General features: G+C 40.4%; 2 protein-coding genes and 1 long non-coding RNA gene across 4 annotated transcripts; all 3 read left to right on the top strand.

Moving 5' to 3' along the window:
* The first annotated feature begins 2,069 nt into the window (after window positions 1–2,069).
* On the top strand, window positions 2,070–6,051 carry prps1b (phosphoribosyl pyrophosphate synthetase 1B). Of its 2 annotated transcripts, none has more exons than XM_083980799.1 (7): window positions 2,070–2,410; window positions 2,853–3,042; window positions 3,734–3,832; window positions 4,004–4,128; window positions 4,305–4,478; window positions 4,687–4,846; window positions 4,963–6,051. In XM_083980799.1, the coding sequence occupies exons 1-7, from the start codon at window positions 2,289–2,291 to the stop codon at window positions 5,053–5,055; spliced, it is 963 nt and encodes a 320-aa protein (XP_083836925.1). In that variant the 5' UTR covers window positions 2,070–2,288; the 3' UTR covers window positions 5,056–6,051. The 2 variants fall into 2 exon arrangements, with proteins under 2 accessions (XP_083836925.1, XP_083836926.1); XM_083980800.1 differs by having other exon boundaries at window positions 2,853–3,036; window positions 4,963–6,049.
* An 867-nt stretch (window positions 6,052–6,918) lies between these two features.
* Window positions 6,919–9,522, top strand: LOC310992519 (solute carrier family 25 member 53-like). The gene is made up of 2 exons (XM_083980603.1): window positions 6,919–7,110; window positions 7,298–9,522. Exon 2 carries the CDS (start codon window positions 7,305–7,307, stop codon window positions 8,181–8,183), a length of 879 nt encoding a protein of 292 aa, XP_083836729.1. The 5' UTR covers window positions 6,919–7,110; window positions 7,298–7,304; the 3' UTR covers window positions 8,184–9,522.
* Window positions 9,523–10,330: 808 nt separating this feature from the next.
* Window positions 10,331–13,873, top strand: LOC310992345. Its single transcript, XR_014595680.1, has 3 exons — window positions 10,331–10,391; window positions 11,390–11,504; window positions 13,443–13,873. It is a non-coding gene; the product is annotated as an uncharacterized lncRNA (long non-coding RNA).
* Window positions 13,874–15,117: the final 1,244 nt, after the last annotated feature.

Raw genomic sequence — 15,117 nt, forward strand, 5'->3', positions numbered from 1 at the left:
TCAGGATATCAGCTTTGTTGCACCTCTTTTCTTGGTTTCAGTACATATTGGTGGTGTTGACAAGCACTTTCTTTTAACTGGGTTTCCTTCGCTGTTGATGTAGCATTTTCCATAACCATATGCAGTGTTTTCTCTTTCACTGTACTGCATGTTTTCCCTTACGTATTAGACTTTCAGGGGCAGATACTGATGATGCTGTTTGTTCAGATCATTTTCCCATTCTAAAGTGGAAAAATGGGGAAAAACTGAAAGGCCATGACGGCAACATGTTAATGTTTTGCAAATGATATTCGGTACGGACAAGTATTATTAAACACTGTTAATGTAAATACTAAGATAGATATTTGAGAGAACAAGAAACACTTTTAAAACATCACTTCTAACATTAAGATTTATCCAAACTCTTGACTATTTTGTAAAAAGGATGAGATAAAACATGTCTGTAAGGTAATTATTTATAGTAGTAATGTAACATAGAGACTAATAGCAAAACATATATTTTAAAGAATATATTATGAGTATAAAGCATGGGACATGTTTATTTTTATAAACAAAAATATCAAACAATGTTCTCTCATCAGCACTTGAACGTTTTAACATGATAGTAAACATTTTCTGTGGTTGTCACTGTTCAGTTGCTTTGCTAAACTGTGTGGATTTGTGTCTGTTTCATTCACACAATGAGCCCTCCATGGCTTAATCCATTGTTTCTTTATGTGCACCTATTCATTCCTGTTTTTATTTACTGTCAATGATCTTGTCCTCACTGTGGTCTTCTGTCTGTGTACAAAGTTAACTCATGTTTTAAGAGCAATAAAGTATATTATATAAACTCTTTCACAGAATTTGCAAATGACATTGCATGCAGAAAACTTGTGATGGTGTGTCCATTAGAATGACTTCAAACAAATGCCTTCATGTGAAAGATAAATAACCTGGAAAAGTCTCTCTTGTTGCTACCAGCAGGTTCTTATTGCTGTATTTGCTTCATCCATTTGCCTTTGGCACAAAGTGATGTTGACTCAAAAGTGCAAACGTCATTCACTTGACACAACACCAGTGGTTGACAGTTAAATGGCCGCGTGGTGCAGTCAGTTAAGATACGTTTATCTAAAATGTTGTTCTTTTCTCTGTCCTATTTGTATTAGTGCTAAATGTTGGAAAAGCAAATCGAAGCTGAGCCAGCCAACAGCCAGAGGGTGTCTGCGAAGAACACTGCAGTGAATTTACATTTAGTTACAAAACCGACAAAAACAAACAAAACAGATAATTTGGTGAAAATACAACCCTCTGTGGATAGCCTATTAGAGGGTACAGCTATAACTACTAATTTTACACTCAAGCCAAGGCTTGGCATAGCCTACAGTAATATGCATAGCAAAGTTATCATGGTAGGAAAAGCACATGAAATGAATGGCTAAATTACATTTAGCTACTTCCGGTAAGGGTCTTGGTCTTGCTAATGTTAACTGTCACGCTGTTGTGGCTTGATTGACACCTGAATAAAGCAGATACACCTGGGCTTTTCCTTCTGTGTCAAAAAGTCAAATGTCTGTTCCAGGGTCTGTACAGTGTTGTTTCTAGGCCTACATCTTAGGCTCTTACCTCTTTTAGGAACTGCATTCAGGTGACACATTTGTTGTAGTCCATAAGTTCACTGTGTCAGGGAGATAAATATTCATATTAGATTTAGCTGGTGCAATTATATAGTAATTGTAGGCTACCTCTCCTCCTACAATATGAACTGGATGTTATCTTTATTTATATTTATGAGCAGTGTAGCTGATAAACACTGCAATGTCCTCCACATGTCAAGACAGGTGGTAGGCAGGTGGTAGGCTACATACCATGGATGTATTATATGGCCCAGACCCAATATCGAAGCTTTAGAGGAAAAGCAAACAGTTTCAAGGTGTTGTTTACATGAGGCAATCATAGAGAAAACTTCGGTTGTGCTAGTGTTTCTCGATGTACCTTGCTCGGCGCGTTCACGTCACTCTGTTCTCTCAGGTTCTTCTGGAGCGTTCTGGACCACGGACGTAATGACGTAAAACGCGGCGGCACGTAAAGTGAAAGCGTGCGCGCCGCCCAGGGAGTGAGAGCTGCACGCGTGATGTGTGGGACATAATGGTGGATAGGTAGGGAACACACTTTAGCTCTGTAAGAGTAGCTCCTCGGCTGTTGATCCATCTCCAGTAACCGTCTTGGACTCTTCGTCTCCATCCGACTCGACAGCTGCTCCCAGCCGCTGCCAGCTTGGACTGAACGACGCCCTGGACCGCAACAAAATGCCTAATATCAAAATATTCAGCGGGAGCTCACATCCGGACCTGTCTCAGAAAATAGCAGACCGCCTGGGTCTCGAGCTCGGGAAGGTTGTTACGAAGAAATTTAGCAACCAAGAAACATGGTGAGTTGTTTTATGTTGTGGCCGCTCTGAAGAGGCCATAGGAGTGTCGAGTACGCAAATGTTGTAGCCTAGCGACATTTATTTAATTAGAAACGTGTTGTCATGGTGGAATTGCCGCGCAGTGCTGTTCGGAACTTGTAGTCCACGCGTGGCCAAGAAGTCATGTTCACAAGCGGTCTGCTATTTTTTTTAAACAACAAATCAACCCGAATTACGTTTATATTTAGTAATTATTACGTCCTGCTACATGTCACATTGAGGTTGTCAGTTTTCTGACTCAGCATCCTTCTCTCTCCCCCGATTAACCCTTCTGCAGATCAGATCACACCACACGTAGACACAGGCCATTGTTTACCCTGTCTCATCTATCCTCTGACTGCCATGGTGTGTTGGCTGCATGTCACTAAGTGCTGTTTGTCTTGTCACCTCTGTCCACTGGCAGCGTGGAGATAGGGGAGAGCGTGCGTGGAGAAGATGTCTACATCGTGCAAAGTGGTTGTGGAGAGATCAATGACAATTTGATGGAGCTGTTGATCATGATCAACGCCTGCAAGATTGCCTCAGCCTCCAGGGTCACTGCTGTCATCCCCTGCTTCCCGTATGCCCGGCAAGACAAGAAGGACAAGGTGGGGGTGAGGGATATCTGTCTAATTACTTCTGTCATGCCATTTGCCATCCAGCATCATGACAAGAAGCCTGCAGCCATGTCAATCAACAAAGACCCCACAAAGCATATTTGCTTTCCTTTTTCTCCATTTGTTTACCTTTTCTCTTTCCTGTATGGGTTGCTGACTCCACTGCTGTCACCTTCCCCTTTCTCCCTGTGTAGCTATATGCCTGTTATTTACTCTCATCACAACATTTCAGTCATATTGCATGAATGGAATGTTTTGCATGACAACCAAATCAAAGTCTTAATCAGTAAAACTGTGAGATCTTTTAATGCCGCATGTCTATCGCAATAAGTAATATATTTTATTGTTATATAAGCTATCCCACAGCTGGGCCGAATATTCATTTTGAATAAATTAAACTCCTTCTTGCAAAATTTAAATTTAACACCTCTCTGTTTAGGATTTGTATGTACTGTAAATGCAGGTGATTTTCAGACAGCTGTTACAGAATATGTTATATAATATCAATGGTCGTAAATCCAGTACTGTCACAATTTAAAAAAATAATGAGGTCTAAACTGTAATGTTTGACTGTTAGCCTATAATTTACTAAAATGTTCAGCTCTCAGTTAAGTGTTATTTTTAGAAAGGAGCCGTGCTGGCCAGTTCACTTATTCCATGTGACTGAAGAGATCTATTTTCATTGCAGAGCCGTGCTCCGATCTCTGCCAAGTTGGTTGCCAACATGTTGTCAGTGTCGGGCGCTGACCATATCATTACCATGGACCTGCATGCTTCCCAGATACAGGTGAGCAGGTTATTTACCATCCTGCCATTTATCATCATTTTGGGTAAAGCACATTTTTAACCTGTGTTAAAAGCCTGACTTTCTGGCCCTTCATTTACCAACATTTCAACGAAGGTGGTATATGTGAGACACCTGCAACCCAATCAGTCCAGCTGTGTTTTCTTGTTCCAGGGATTCTTTGACATCCCAGTTGATAACTTGTATGCAGAGCCAGCTGTGCTGAAATGGATCAAAGAGAACATCCCTGAATGGAAAAACTGTACCATCGTCTCACCAGATGCTGGAGGAGCAAAGAGGTATTGTGGGGCCACTGAGCATCGGCCCTATACCCTTGAGCATAACTTATCTTCACCATATCTCCTTTTGAGTTTACTTTTGATTACATCTTTGTTGACTGATCTCTGACAAGAACATTAGACATGTACAATCAAGTTTATACACTCATAACGGACATTTTACTTTCCCTTTGCAGGGTCACCTCAATAGCAGACAGGCTGAATGTCGACTTTGCTCTTATTCACAAGGAGAGGAAAAAGGCAAATGAGGTGGACCGCATGGTTCTCGTCGGAGATGTGACGGATAGGGTCGCCATTCTGGTGGATGACATGGCTGACACGTGCGGTACAATCTGCCATGCTGCTGACAAGTAAGCCCTTTCATTTGCCTTTTGTGGTAAACAGAACGCACAACAAAAGACTTGACCACAGCCAAGTGAGCTACTGTGGTTGCCATGGTCCTGGTGTGAAACAAGAGATCATTACTGAATTTCACTTAGAGACCTTTGTTCCAGTGATATGTCCAGTGATCCAAGTGAACACCTGTAATGCATCATACCCTTCCTCTCTTTCACCTAGACTCATTTCTGCTGGAGCCACCAAGGTGTATGCCATCCTAACCCATGGAATCTTCTCTGGTCCAGCCATCTCACGCATCAACAATGCCTGCTTTGAAGCTGTGGTGGTCACCAACACAATCCCTCAGGAGGAGAAGATGAAACATTGTCCCAAAATACAGGTAAGAGGGCTACAGCTAGTTTTTGTACACAATAGAAGGTTTACATGCGTTCATTAATGATCAGGCTGTAAACTAATGAATCATCCTCACGACTTGTTTTCCTTCTCTGCCTCCAGGTTATCGACATCTCCATGATCCTCGCCGAGGCCATCCGTAGAACTCACAACGGAGAGTCTGTGTCGTACCTGTTCAGCCATGTCCCCTTGTAACAAATGATGTATACCATCACCTTTTTTGTGCTGTTACACCAAATATGAGAAGAGGGAATTCCCCAACCCCAAACACAACCATTAGCAAACATGCTCAGCTAACTAACCATGGAAAACAAAGAAAAAGAACTGTCATGTCTTTTACTAATGCTGATTCCCTGCTCTCTTGAGTTCCCTCCCCCTTGAGCAGTGTCCCCTCATGTCTGGGACAACCAAGCAATCGCAAGCTACCTATTAAGGCCAGCATATTTATTGTACATGGATAAATTAGAGTTTATCCACCTACTCCCTTTGTCCTCTTTTCATAATATTTAGATACAGTGTTTCTCCTGACCATTTCACCTCTCCAGGAGTCTTTTCAACCTGTCGTCACAGAGCTTGTATAAATATCCCTGGCAGGTTCCAGTGGTCAGGAGAAGCATCTGGCATCAAAAGCTGTTACAGTGCTTTTTGTTACTATAAATGAGTGTAGTTTTTCATGTGCTCTTATCCTCTGGTGTTCGAAAGATTATAATGAAGTGAATGTGTATTGAACTAGTTTACGGTGCCACTGAAGCTCCACTCAACCAAGAGTGCCTCAACAGTCTGAAATGAAATTACTTTTTCCTCTTATCCTATCCTCTTGCCCCCACACTTCTTATCTTGCTTTTTTTCTCTCACTGGACATAGAGCTTTCACATGTCTTTGTAGACTGTAGGAGATATTTTGAGATATTTCTTTCAACTCTTGAGGTGCCCTCATTGAGTGGGGTTTACCCAGTGTCCAGGATTTATCCTTTGAGGTTCTGCGTTGAAGATCTTTCTATAGAGAAGCTGTTGGGTTTTTAGCTTGGGGTCTCTGCAGGCTGGAGCTTCCTTCAGAAATGTTCACCTGCTCCTTTTTTTCTTTTTGTATGTCTGGAGGGAAGGATTTGTCACTAATGTGCATATTCCAAGCCTTTGTGTTTACTTTTTCAGTAGTATGAATGCACCAGTCATCTGAAGATGCATTCGTAATAAAATTGAAAATGTGTAAAATCTTACAATGGTATATGGTTTGTTATTCGTTACTAGCTGACCATAAATTGAACTTATAAATGTGTTCATAAGCTTTGACTGTATTATGCGATAACTCAAAAGCACAAGAATCAGAAATGTGGCCACTACTGAGGGCAATGAAGTCATGTTCTCTGTAATTTGACATTTTCTCATTTGCTAGATGCATTTATCCAAAGCAAGTAGAAATGATGGACACCACCACTAAAGCTTAATGCAGTAGCCGACCTCAGTGTAAATACTAAATATTTAATTTAGTCAATAAGTACAAGGAGAGTCTGCCACAAGTTCCAGTTTGAGAGGACAGGTGGTGCTGTTGGCTCTTTCTGAAAATCTGCAGGTGTAGTGACTTGAAGGGAGCTTGCATCTCACATATATGAATTTTATAAGAACATTCCAGACTCAGCACTTTGCATAATTAAAGATGTCAGTATCTTACACAATTAAAATTTTGGCTGAATGTATACAGCTTTTAAACAGCAGTGAAGTGAAGGTTAAATGATTAGAGGTGTCTCATCTTTTGTCTTTTCCCTCCTTTTGGACCTATTTTTGGTGATAATGTATGTTAAGTAAAAAAAGAAAAAGAAAAGAAAAGGGTACATTTGGTACAACACAGCAAATGTGTTTTCTATTTAGACATGCCTTATCCCCTCGGTGAAAAAAAATATATATTTCAATTGAGTTGCGAAACAACCAATCCCCGACAACATGACGTGTTCAGTCGTGACCAATAACAATTGTAGAAAGGGGCGACCAATCACAGTCAGTGACCCGGCTCAGCACAGACTGTTATTTATCTTCGCTCCTTATGCCGCTTAGAAAAAAGATTTGATACTTTCGTTCTCAGGACAGGAAACGTGTTAACACTTAACATGAAGACGAACATCAAGAAATTAATTCTGTCTACGCGCGGTGTTGGAGAATAAACGGCCTGACGTGCAGATCGGAATATCTAATATGAATAGGGGCATTTTTAAATAGACAATACGCTTTCTGTTTTAGACGGACCAACGCATTCGAGGTAAGGTTATTGTCCTTTTACCATTCTTAAATTTGTATGATCAAATGCCATCAGTTATTTAATTTTATTTTCTATTTGCTGTGATTATCCAACAATTGTTTTTCTTTTTTCTTTTTTTTTCAGTTTCATTTTAACTATACTGGATCAATGCAAGCATGAAATAATTTGGTATTTGATTTCCACCCAGTTCAAGTATGACAGGAAGTTCCAGCTCTCAACATGAACAAGATGAAGCACACCCTGTGGTTCATTTTAAGAGCTATCTGCATGGAGGGACATCCAGCCTGCTGTCCACCATCCCCACCCTTGTCGTCTTTCCTGTGTACAAGACTGTTTTCCGACAACAAATCCACAACACTCAAGTTCAACAGGCAGTGGGACAGCTCTTCAGAGAGGGTCCTGTAAAGCTCTACAGGGGCGTGGCCCCACCCTTACTGATGAGGACTCTGAATGGCACACTGCTCTTTGGCCTGCAAGATACCCTCGTCCGCCAGCTCTCTGGGTCATCCCAGAGTGTCATCCCTGTATCTGCCCTGCCTGCTCTGGCTGGGTTTGGTGCAGGTGTGGTGGAAGCCGTGGTGTTTACCCCCTTTGAGCGTGTTCAAAATGTGTTGCAGAACGGCAAGAATGACCGTCACCTACCCACCTTGAAGAGTGTTCTTGTTAGGCTGAATGCACAGAGCCCGGCCGCAGGCTACTACAGAGCCTTTCTGCCTATTGCAGCCCGTAATACTCTGGGTAGCTCCCTCTACTTTGGCCTTAAGGGTCCTGTACGTGCTGCAGTGGAGGCACAAGGACTCTCTCCGGTTGCCTCCTCGTTCGTCTCAGGGACATTGACCTCCATGGCCATCAGCTTAGCCCTGTACCCACTCTCTGTGCTCGTGGCAAACATGCAGGCACAGGTGGGAGGAGAGGCCATAGGGGTCATGGCTTGTTGGAGGATGCTGTGGAAATCTCGGCAGCAGAGTGTGGCTCTGCTGTACCGGGGAGGTTCTCTGGTCATTCTGAGATCGTGTATCACATGGGGAATCACCACTGCTATGTATGACAGACAGGAGAGACGTTCAGGCTGAGGAGGCCGAGGAAATATCTATAGCCTATGTTAAAATGACAAATTCAAAATAGTCTTTTTAGATTATTTCAAATATTCATTACTGTGAAATGCCCCTTTGAAAATGTAGCCAGACCACAGCTCATCACTGTTCAGTTGCTTTGATAGTAGTCCAGTAGGCAAAGGTACATGATCCATCAGCTGGTTTAAACCAACACAAATATACCAGCAAAAGTGAAAGGACCACTTCTCAGGATTTGATCCCTGATCTCTGAGGTGGGTAGGTGAAGTTATTTGTTCACCAGAGGTTTCCTGGGTTGTCATAATATTACAGGGGATCTGCACCTGACACTTCTGATAATTCAATCATAATGTCTTCTACTGTTTTACAGGACCTTTTTTTCTTTTATTAGACTTTCGTGCATTTCTGCCTTAATCAGCTCGAGGATGACATGCAACAAAAATCACTTGTCAAGAGTTTTCTGAGGTTTGGAGATTATTTTATAATTTTCTCAATTTTAGGCTTGAAGGCAACAACTTTAAGATTTAATATTCAATAATTTATTGTCATATAAACCCAAATGTCGCGAGGAATTTGTTTCATGGTGCTCATACATATAAACACATTTTAAATAGAAAAGACCACAAAACAAAAACAGGTCAGAAGTGCCATAAATACATACAGACAGTGCAACAACATTGCCCATGCCCTTAAAGTGTACACTAAAGTGCATGTACATGCTAAGGATTTGGATATTTACTACTGGTCTTAAAACTATGGGGTCTTTTACTCGAAGGGAGAGGTTTTCATGGAAGGTTCACCAGGTGCATTTCAAAGCCAGAATGCAGGTGGCACTGTTCAAAGATGATATAGTGATTTCATGCCAATCCTTTTTGAAGCTGTGAGCACAATTCTGTCTAAATGTTTTTTTTCTGGTGTGCTTAAGAAATGTCAGGAGAAATTTTCCAGGTGTGGGTGTAGTTGGTTGTTGGCCTTAACAAAACTGCAAGAATCAAAAATATTTAGGGCTGGAGCCCAAAGAAGTCATGATACCTCATCCCCTGCTGCCTTTCTTTTGACTGTCTTTGTCTTGGGAGAGACTCAACCTTATGGGAAATGAAATACACACTGGAGTTGCCCTTTATGTGACAGAGATGATAGAAGTATAGTAAGAATGTATTTAAATTTCTGTATGATATAGGTACTATGTGAATTAAAATTATTGTTATTACGGTATACATATTAATCAAATTGATGAATTAGTAGTCGGTGTCTCAGGGGTCAACACTGTTGCCTTACTGCAAGAAGGTCCGAGACAAGGACCTGTCGACCAACTGGGGCCTTTCTGTGTCAAGTTACTATGTCAGCATTGATGCCCATAGACATGCATGTTGGATAAATTAAGCTAATATATATATATATATATATATATATATATATATATATATATATATATATATATATATATATATATATATATATATATATATATATATATATATATAACATAATATAGCATCATGACACTGTGTTAACCTATCCGGGGTGCTGGCTGCCCTGTCTCTAGCTCAGTAAGGGACTAATTTTATCCCACCTGCAATGAAACATTATTGTTATTTACAATGTAGACCATTCAAACAAGTCTTAGCTTGACTGTGAAAGAAAAGTGTCCACTGTCTTTCTGTAATCTCATCATTTAATGTAAAATCATCACAGAACAATCTTCCAGTTGTTGAGCAAAATTGTTTGTTTGTTTTGTCTGTGAATTAATAAAAATCTTATCATTAATCATACAGTGAAGCTGTGGATTTTTGTCAAAATGTGTCATACCATAACCAGTCCACTAGATGGTACTGTGTTAAAACCAACATGAAATCCTACCGCATCAACTACAATGGGGGAGTTCAGTGATCAGTGATCAGTAGCACAGAGCCTGTAGCAGGTACAGGGAGGAACGAATGATTCAGATGATTACAACATATTGGGGCAAGAATGGGCAACAGTGTCCCAACAAGCAGCCTATAATCTCTCTGGAAAAGTCAGGCATCATGGGTGTCCAATTGAAATTCTTCCCGTGAGCTTTGGGAACCAATGAGAGGCAGAGCATCAGTACCCATGTTGGCGTGCTGAAGGGCGTGTTGCCTCTATTTAAACCGTTGGCTTTGCACGGATTACACAGACGCATCTTACCTGTACAGACGACTTTGTCACCGCGCACCCCTGCACCAGGTAAATCTACTCCGAGTACTTTCTTCTTATCGTGCATTCAGAATGACACAAAATCATTATAAGTAGAACAAACACCATAGTTAATTTCAATATTTCTTTTCTATCTTGCAAAGGCTTATATGTGTTATGCAACATTTCTGGTATAGGCCATACAGCCATGCTGATGATACAGTGACTGTGTTATTCCGCTCCAGTAGGGTGTGCGTATATAGCCTACCTGCAGCCTGCATTCCTCTGCACGAAAGCCCCACTCTCTGTATCTCTCTGCATGTGTTCATCACTTGCAGCTGCTTTTAAATTAAACCTTTCAAAAAGAGTTATTTCACCTGTCACAGCCTTACCTCGATGTAGAATATGAAACGCACCCTCATGCCTGCAGCTGTGCATGAGGGTGCAGAGCAAGGTGTGGACAGTGCCAAGACGTTGCACCCTCCAAAGTTAGTATGCACAGTGGATTTCCCTATTAGAAGCAGAATCAATTTCACAGAAAACATAGTGGGTTAGTTGGGTTTTCCTTTAAACATTTTGTGTGACTGAAGCACTGAAATTTTTAATGTGTGGGTTTTTTGTCCCATGTGTGTATTTAATATTTACCTAATCCCTTTAATGGACACATATCAATGCAAATCAGTGTACAAGTATATCATGTGTCTCTTTAATCCAATCTCTTATATGGAACTGAATAGCTGTAAATAACAGTAGACACAGGACACCACATTGGTGCGGCTTGTTCTTTGAGGGAAGTGGGGTAATAAAGTATAGGTGCATGTTGCTTCTTGTGACTGGGTTACATAACTCCAGAGTTCAATCCAGTTCTGTCTTTTTTTTCATATGAGGCGGAGCTTCATTTGTGCACCTGTGTGGGCATGTACTGCAGACTACTTCTTGAGTGATTGAATGATAATGAGTTCAGTGTGTTCTCATGCCTGTAACATTTTCTCAGGCCCCCTCTATGCTTTTATCGGACTCCTCATGATATTATCTCTCCTCTTCATTAGAACTCTTCCAAAATGGGCGACAGCAACCCAGTTAACCAGGAGGTCGAGCAGTTTAACAAGCAGAAGTTAAAGAAGACTGACACACGTGAAAAAAATTATGTTCCAACAAAGGCGGGTAAGTGTTGCAGAAAAGTGTGCTCACAACCATCCACCTCCTGTCCAGGTTTCACTTCCTTAGCTCCTTGACCTACACAGTCAGTCAGGTCCTCCTTGTCTGTCATTTTGAACCAGAACAGTAAACATTGCATTACTGATTAACTGCAGGTACACACCCTGCTACCTGAGAACTTGTTCTCCTTACTCTTAACGCCAACCCCACCCACGTTTATTTATTATCTCTGCCTCATTGTGGGTTCCAATTGAGTTCCATGCTTCCCAACCTGTGGGAAAGAAACAAATTTCAAAATCTTGTCACATGGCAAGGCAAGGCAGGGCAAGGCAATTTTATTTGTATAGCCCGTTTGTCTCAAAGGGCTTTACATGGCATCGTAACAACATCCTCTGTCCTTAGACCCTCACATCGACTGTGGAAAAAACTCCATGGAAAACCCTTTTAACAGGGAAAAGCAGAGCAATGAATAATGAAGCCCAGAAGACATACTGAGAAACCTCGACTTTACATTTGGTGTGACATGAATGAAGCAGCGGGAAGAGGAGCGTTTAAGTTAAAGTGTGGCAAGGTGTTCACCTATTGCCTCCAGAGGCTGAGAGGCTCCCTGCTGACTGACTCCTGCTCTTTCTCAGCTCTGAGTGCAGCCCTGACTGGTGTGTCAGAGGGAGAGCATACGTAGGTGGCACAGTGGCTGCATGTTGACTTTTTATGACTCCATAACTGTTCAGTTAACTTTTATCAAGAGAGCTATATTCTAGTAGGTGGAGGAAGCTGTGGTTCACTCTACTTTGCAGTGCAAATATTTTACAGTCAAATTTGTACCTGAATTCCAGGCACTGAAGCGAGAAAAGAGTAACACATGATTCTTTTTGAGAAGTTACAGTCAGAAGGAATAAAACACACCTTTCAATTCAATAAATTGAAACTCACTTTGTTCTGTATAGTGTTAGCAAACTTTTGATAAGGAATTGCTGTGTTTGACAGTACTGAGCCAGTTCACTGTATGACTCTTATCTGTTCGAACTACTACTAAAAATGTTTTAGCATTTGGCCTTACCTTGTAACAGACACTGTTATCATAATTTCATATATTGACTTTAACTGAATTTTGTTTTTGTTTTTTAGATAACTTGGAGAAATATTTACTGTGATTATATTTTTACTCATGTCAAAGTGGATTTGCACTCAGGCCTATATTAATTTCATGGCCTAATGTCGTACATTGCTACAAACATATAGGCATTTTGTAGATTTCACACATGGAGTTAAACTTCATTCTCACAAGTAGTAGGATACCCAGTGTGAAAACAATAGCACAATGTGTCCTGTTGCTCTGACGGGGGTTTTCTAAATCCTGGTGACATCACAATGATCTTATCAGCTTGAAGCTACACATTTGCAACAGAAAGCCTGAGCATGGGGTAAAAAAAAAAAAAAAAGACACAGAGTTGCTTTATAGGAAATGTAGGATCTATCTTTTCTGAAGCTTACCCCATAGAAGGCATTTGACTGAAAAACGTCTCCACTGCTTGGATTTTTACAGAAGGGCACAACTTTGTAGAAGGGCATTGCTAAATCACTAAAGCGCCTCTTAAATTATCTGCACTTCAGTCAGTACACACCTTATAATTTAGAGGGAAGCCGAGAGAGGGAGACACTTGACCACTGACTGGCAGCTTATTAGTAACAGAGCCCAACTCACGAGTGGAGCCATCTGTCGCACCAGCTGCTGCACAGGCAAATCTAAACTACCAATATTTGTCATTGACACCTTAGATTATGGTTGTCCTGTGATGTGTGCGTGTTGTGGATTATGTTATGTTGGAGCTTGTTATATCGATTTTTTTTTTTTTTTTGCTCTGACTGACAGTATTGCAGGACTAATCTTTTACAGATAAAGACTGATCACCTCATTTGTGTCTCTATCTTGTGATCACACAGAAATCGATGAGGAGAAGAAAGCCATGAAAGAGGAGAAGTAACTGAAACTCACCTGCCATGATTCCTCTCATTCGCTCCTGCCCTGTTAACCTGCTCTTCAACCAATCAAGAAACCTGCCCATCACCTCAGCCTCTGTCACTGTTCCATCCCGCCATGATTGATTAGAAATGGTGTTGGGGTTGACGCTATAGGGAAAGATCTGTCTGTAATCCCATGCAAGTAAATTGATTCAGTTGCTATGTTTTATCATGCTTTTTTCATGCAGATTAGAAAAAGTTTAACAGAGAATGACAATGACTATTTGACAAGGACAGAAAATCATAAATCAATAACTGTATCAAAGGAAATCCACCAGAGACACCACTATGTTAACAATACCATAAGTATGCCTGTAAATGGTGCCATTCAGGAAATGTTCTGAAAAATAAAACTTAAGATGATATTTTTGTTTTAATAAAAAAATGTGTCAAAAAATGTGTTTGCTTGAGTTGCATTTTGTCATAATATTCCTAAAGCACCATGTTTTGCTAAAGCATACCCTTTGAACACAGTTTACTGAGCAAAGCTTGTTTCTAATGTGTGATGGACATGAGTGGCAAAGAAAAATGAAAAAAGTTGGATTACACTCTCAGATACTGCAACGGGCTTCATATTTTTCTAAACACTGATTATTCAGCTGTCAGACAGGAAAGTTAAGACAGTTTAAGTGCATTTAATGGTTTGAGATGGACCGAGTTCGTCTATTAAATTTGTGTATTATTTCCAGTCATATGCATGTGAAATAGCAACATAAGACATGCTGAGAAAAGAAAAAATGAGAAAAACGTAAATGGGTTATAAACTATAACCCATTACATTTTTTGTCAAGTCTTTTACAAATAACACCTTATTATAACTTATAAGGTGTTATTTGTAACAGACTTTGTCATAATGATCTTTTTTACATATTCAAGGGGACAAAATTAGAGGAACAGAAGAGATATTAAAGTAGTCTTAGGTCAAAGTCACTAGTTTATGCTTGTCTATTTATTAGGTAGCCTACCTACATTTGACTATGTCAGAATTACAACAGGTTAAAGCCTGCTGAAGGCTTTGGATCGGCTGCAGGTGTTACACAGTCCAGAATCCAGTTCATGTTTGAAAACTGATTTTGAATTGTCTGAATTTAGTTTTGTCATATCTACAACTTTAATGCAGGTAATGCATTGCAACATATCTACATAAGTCATGTCCTTGTATTATAAATGTGTTTTTGAGAGCATATTTTGAAGAAGGAAATTAGCACATCATGGATCAGTAAGCATGTGTTTTCCCCCCAGACTCTGTGTGACGGTTGCTCAATGCTCTATTTTCCCACCATAGCCTGTTCAAACTTGCTCATACAACAGCATTCAAGTACTTGAGAACGAAGATGTATTGTATATCATGTAACTGACTTTGTTTTTTTTTATGTATTTAAATAATTAAATGACAGCTTTCACAAATCTGCAGAAAAGTGATAAAGTCTACATGTTGTTTTCTTTCCTGGTTATCTTTCAGGATCAGACCTGCTTGTGCATTGTGTCAGAGGAGGACACAACTGAATGACAGGAGGTACTAGAAACACATCTTATGCTGTGCCTTCAAAAGCACTATGGATCCATCTATTGAAAGACTTTCACATGTGATTTATGT

The sequence above is a fragment of the Trachurus trachurus genome (assembly GCF_905171665.1).
Source record: "Trachurus trachurus genome assembly, chromosome: 10".
Classification (NCBI taxonomy): Eukaryota; Metazoa; Chordata; class Actinopteri; order Carangiformes; family Carangidae; genus Trachurus; species Trachurus trachurus.

Coding starts and splice junctions, on each gene's coding strand:
- prps1b (XM_083980799.1), top strand. CDS start 2,289: ATGCCTAATATCAAAATATTCAGCGGGAGCTCACATCCGGACCTGTCT. Junction 3,833..4,003: donor TGCATGCTTCCCAGATACAG/GTGAGCAGGTTA, acceptor TTCTTGTTCCAG/GGATTCTTTGACATCCCAGT. Junction 4,129..4,304: donor GATGCTGGAGGAGCAAAGAG/GTATTGTGGGGC, acceptor TTCCCTTTGCAG/GGTCACCTCAATAGCAGACA.
- LOC310992519 (XM_083980603.1), top strand. CDS start 7,305: ATGACAGGAAGTTCCAGCTCTCAACATGAACAAGATGAAGCACACCCT.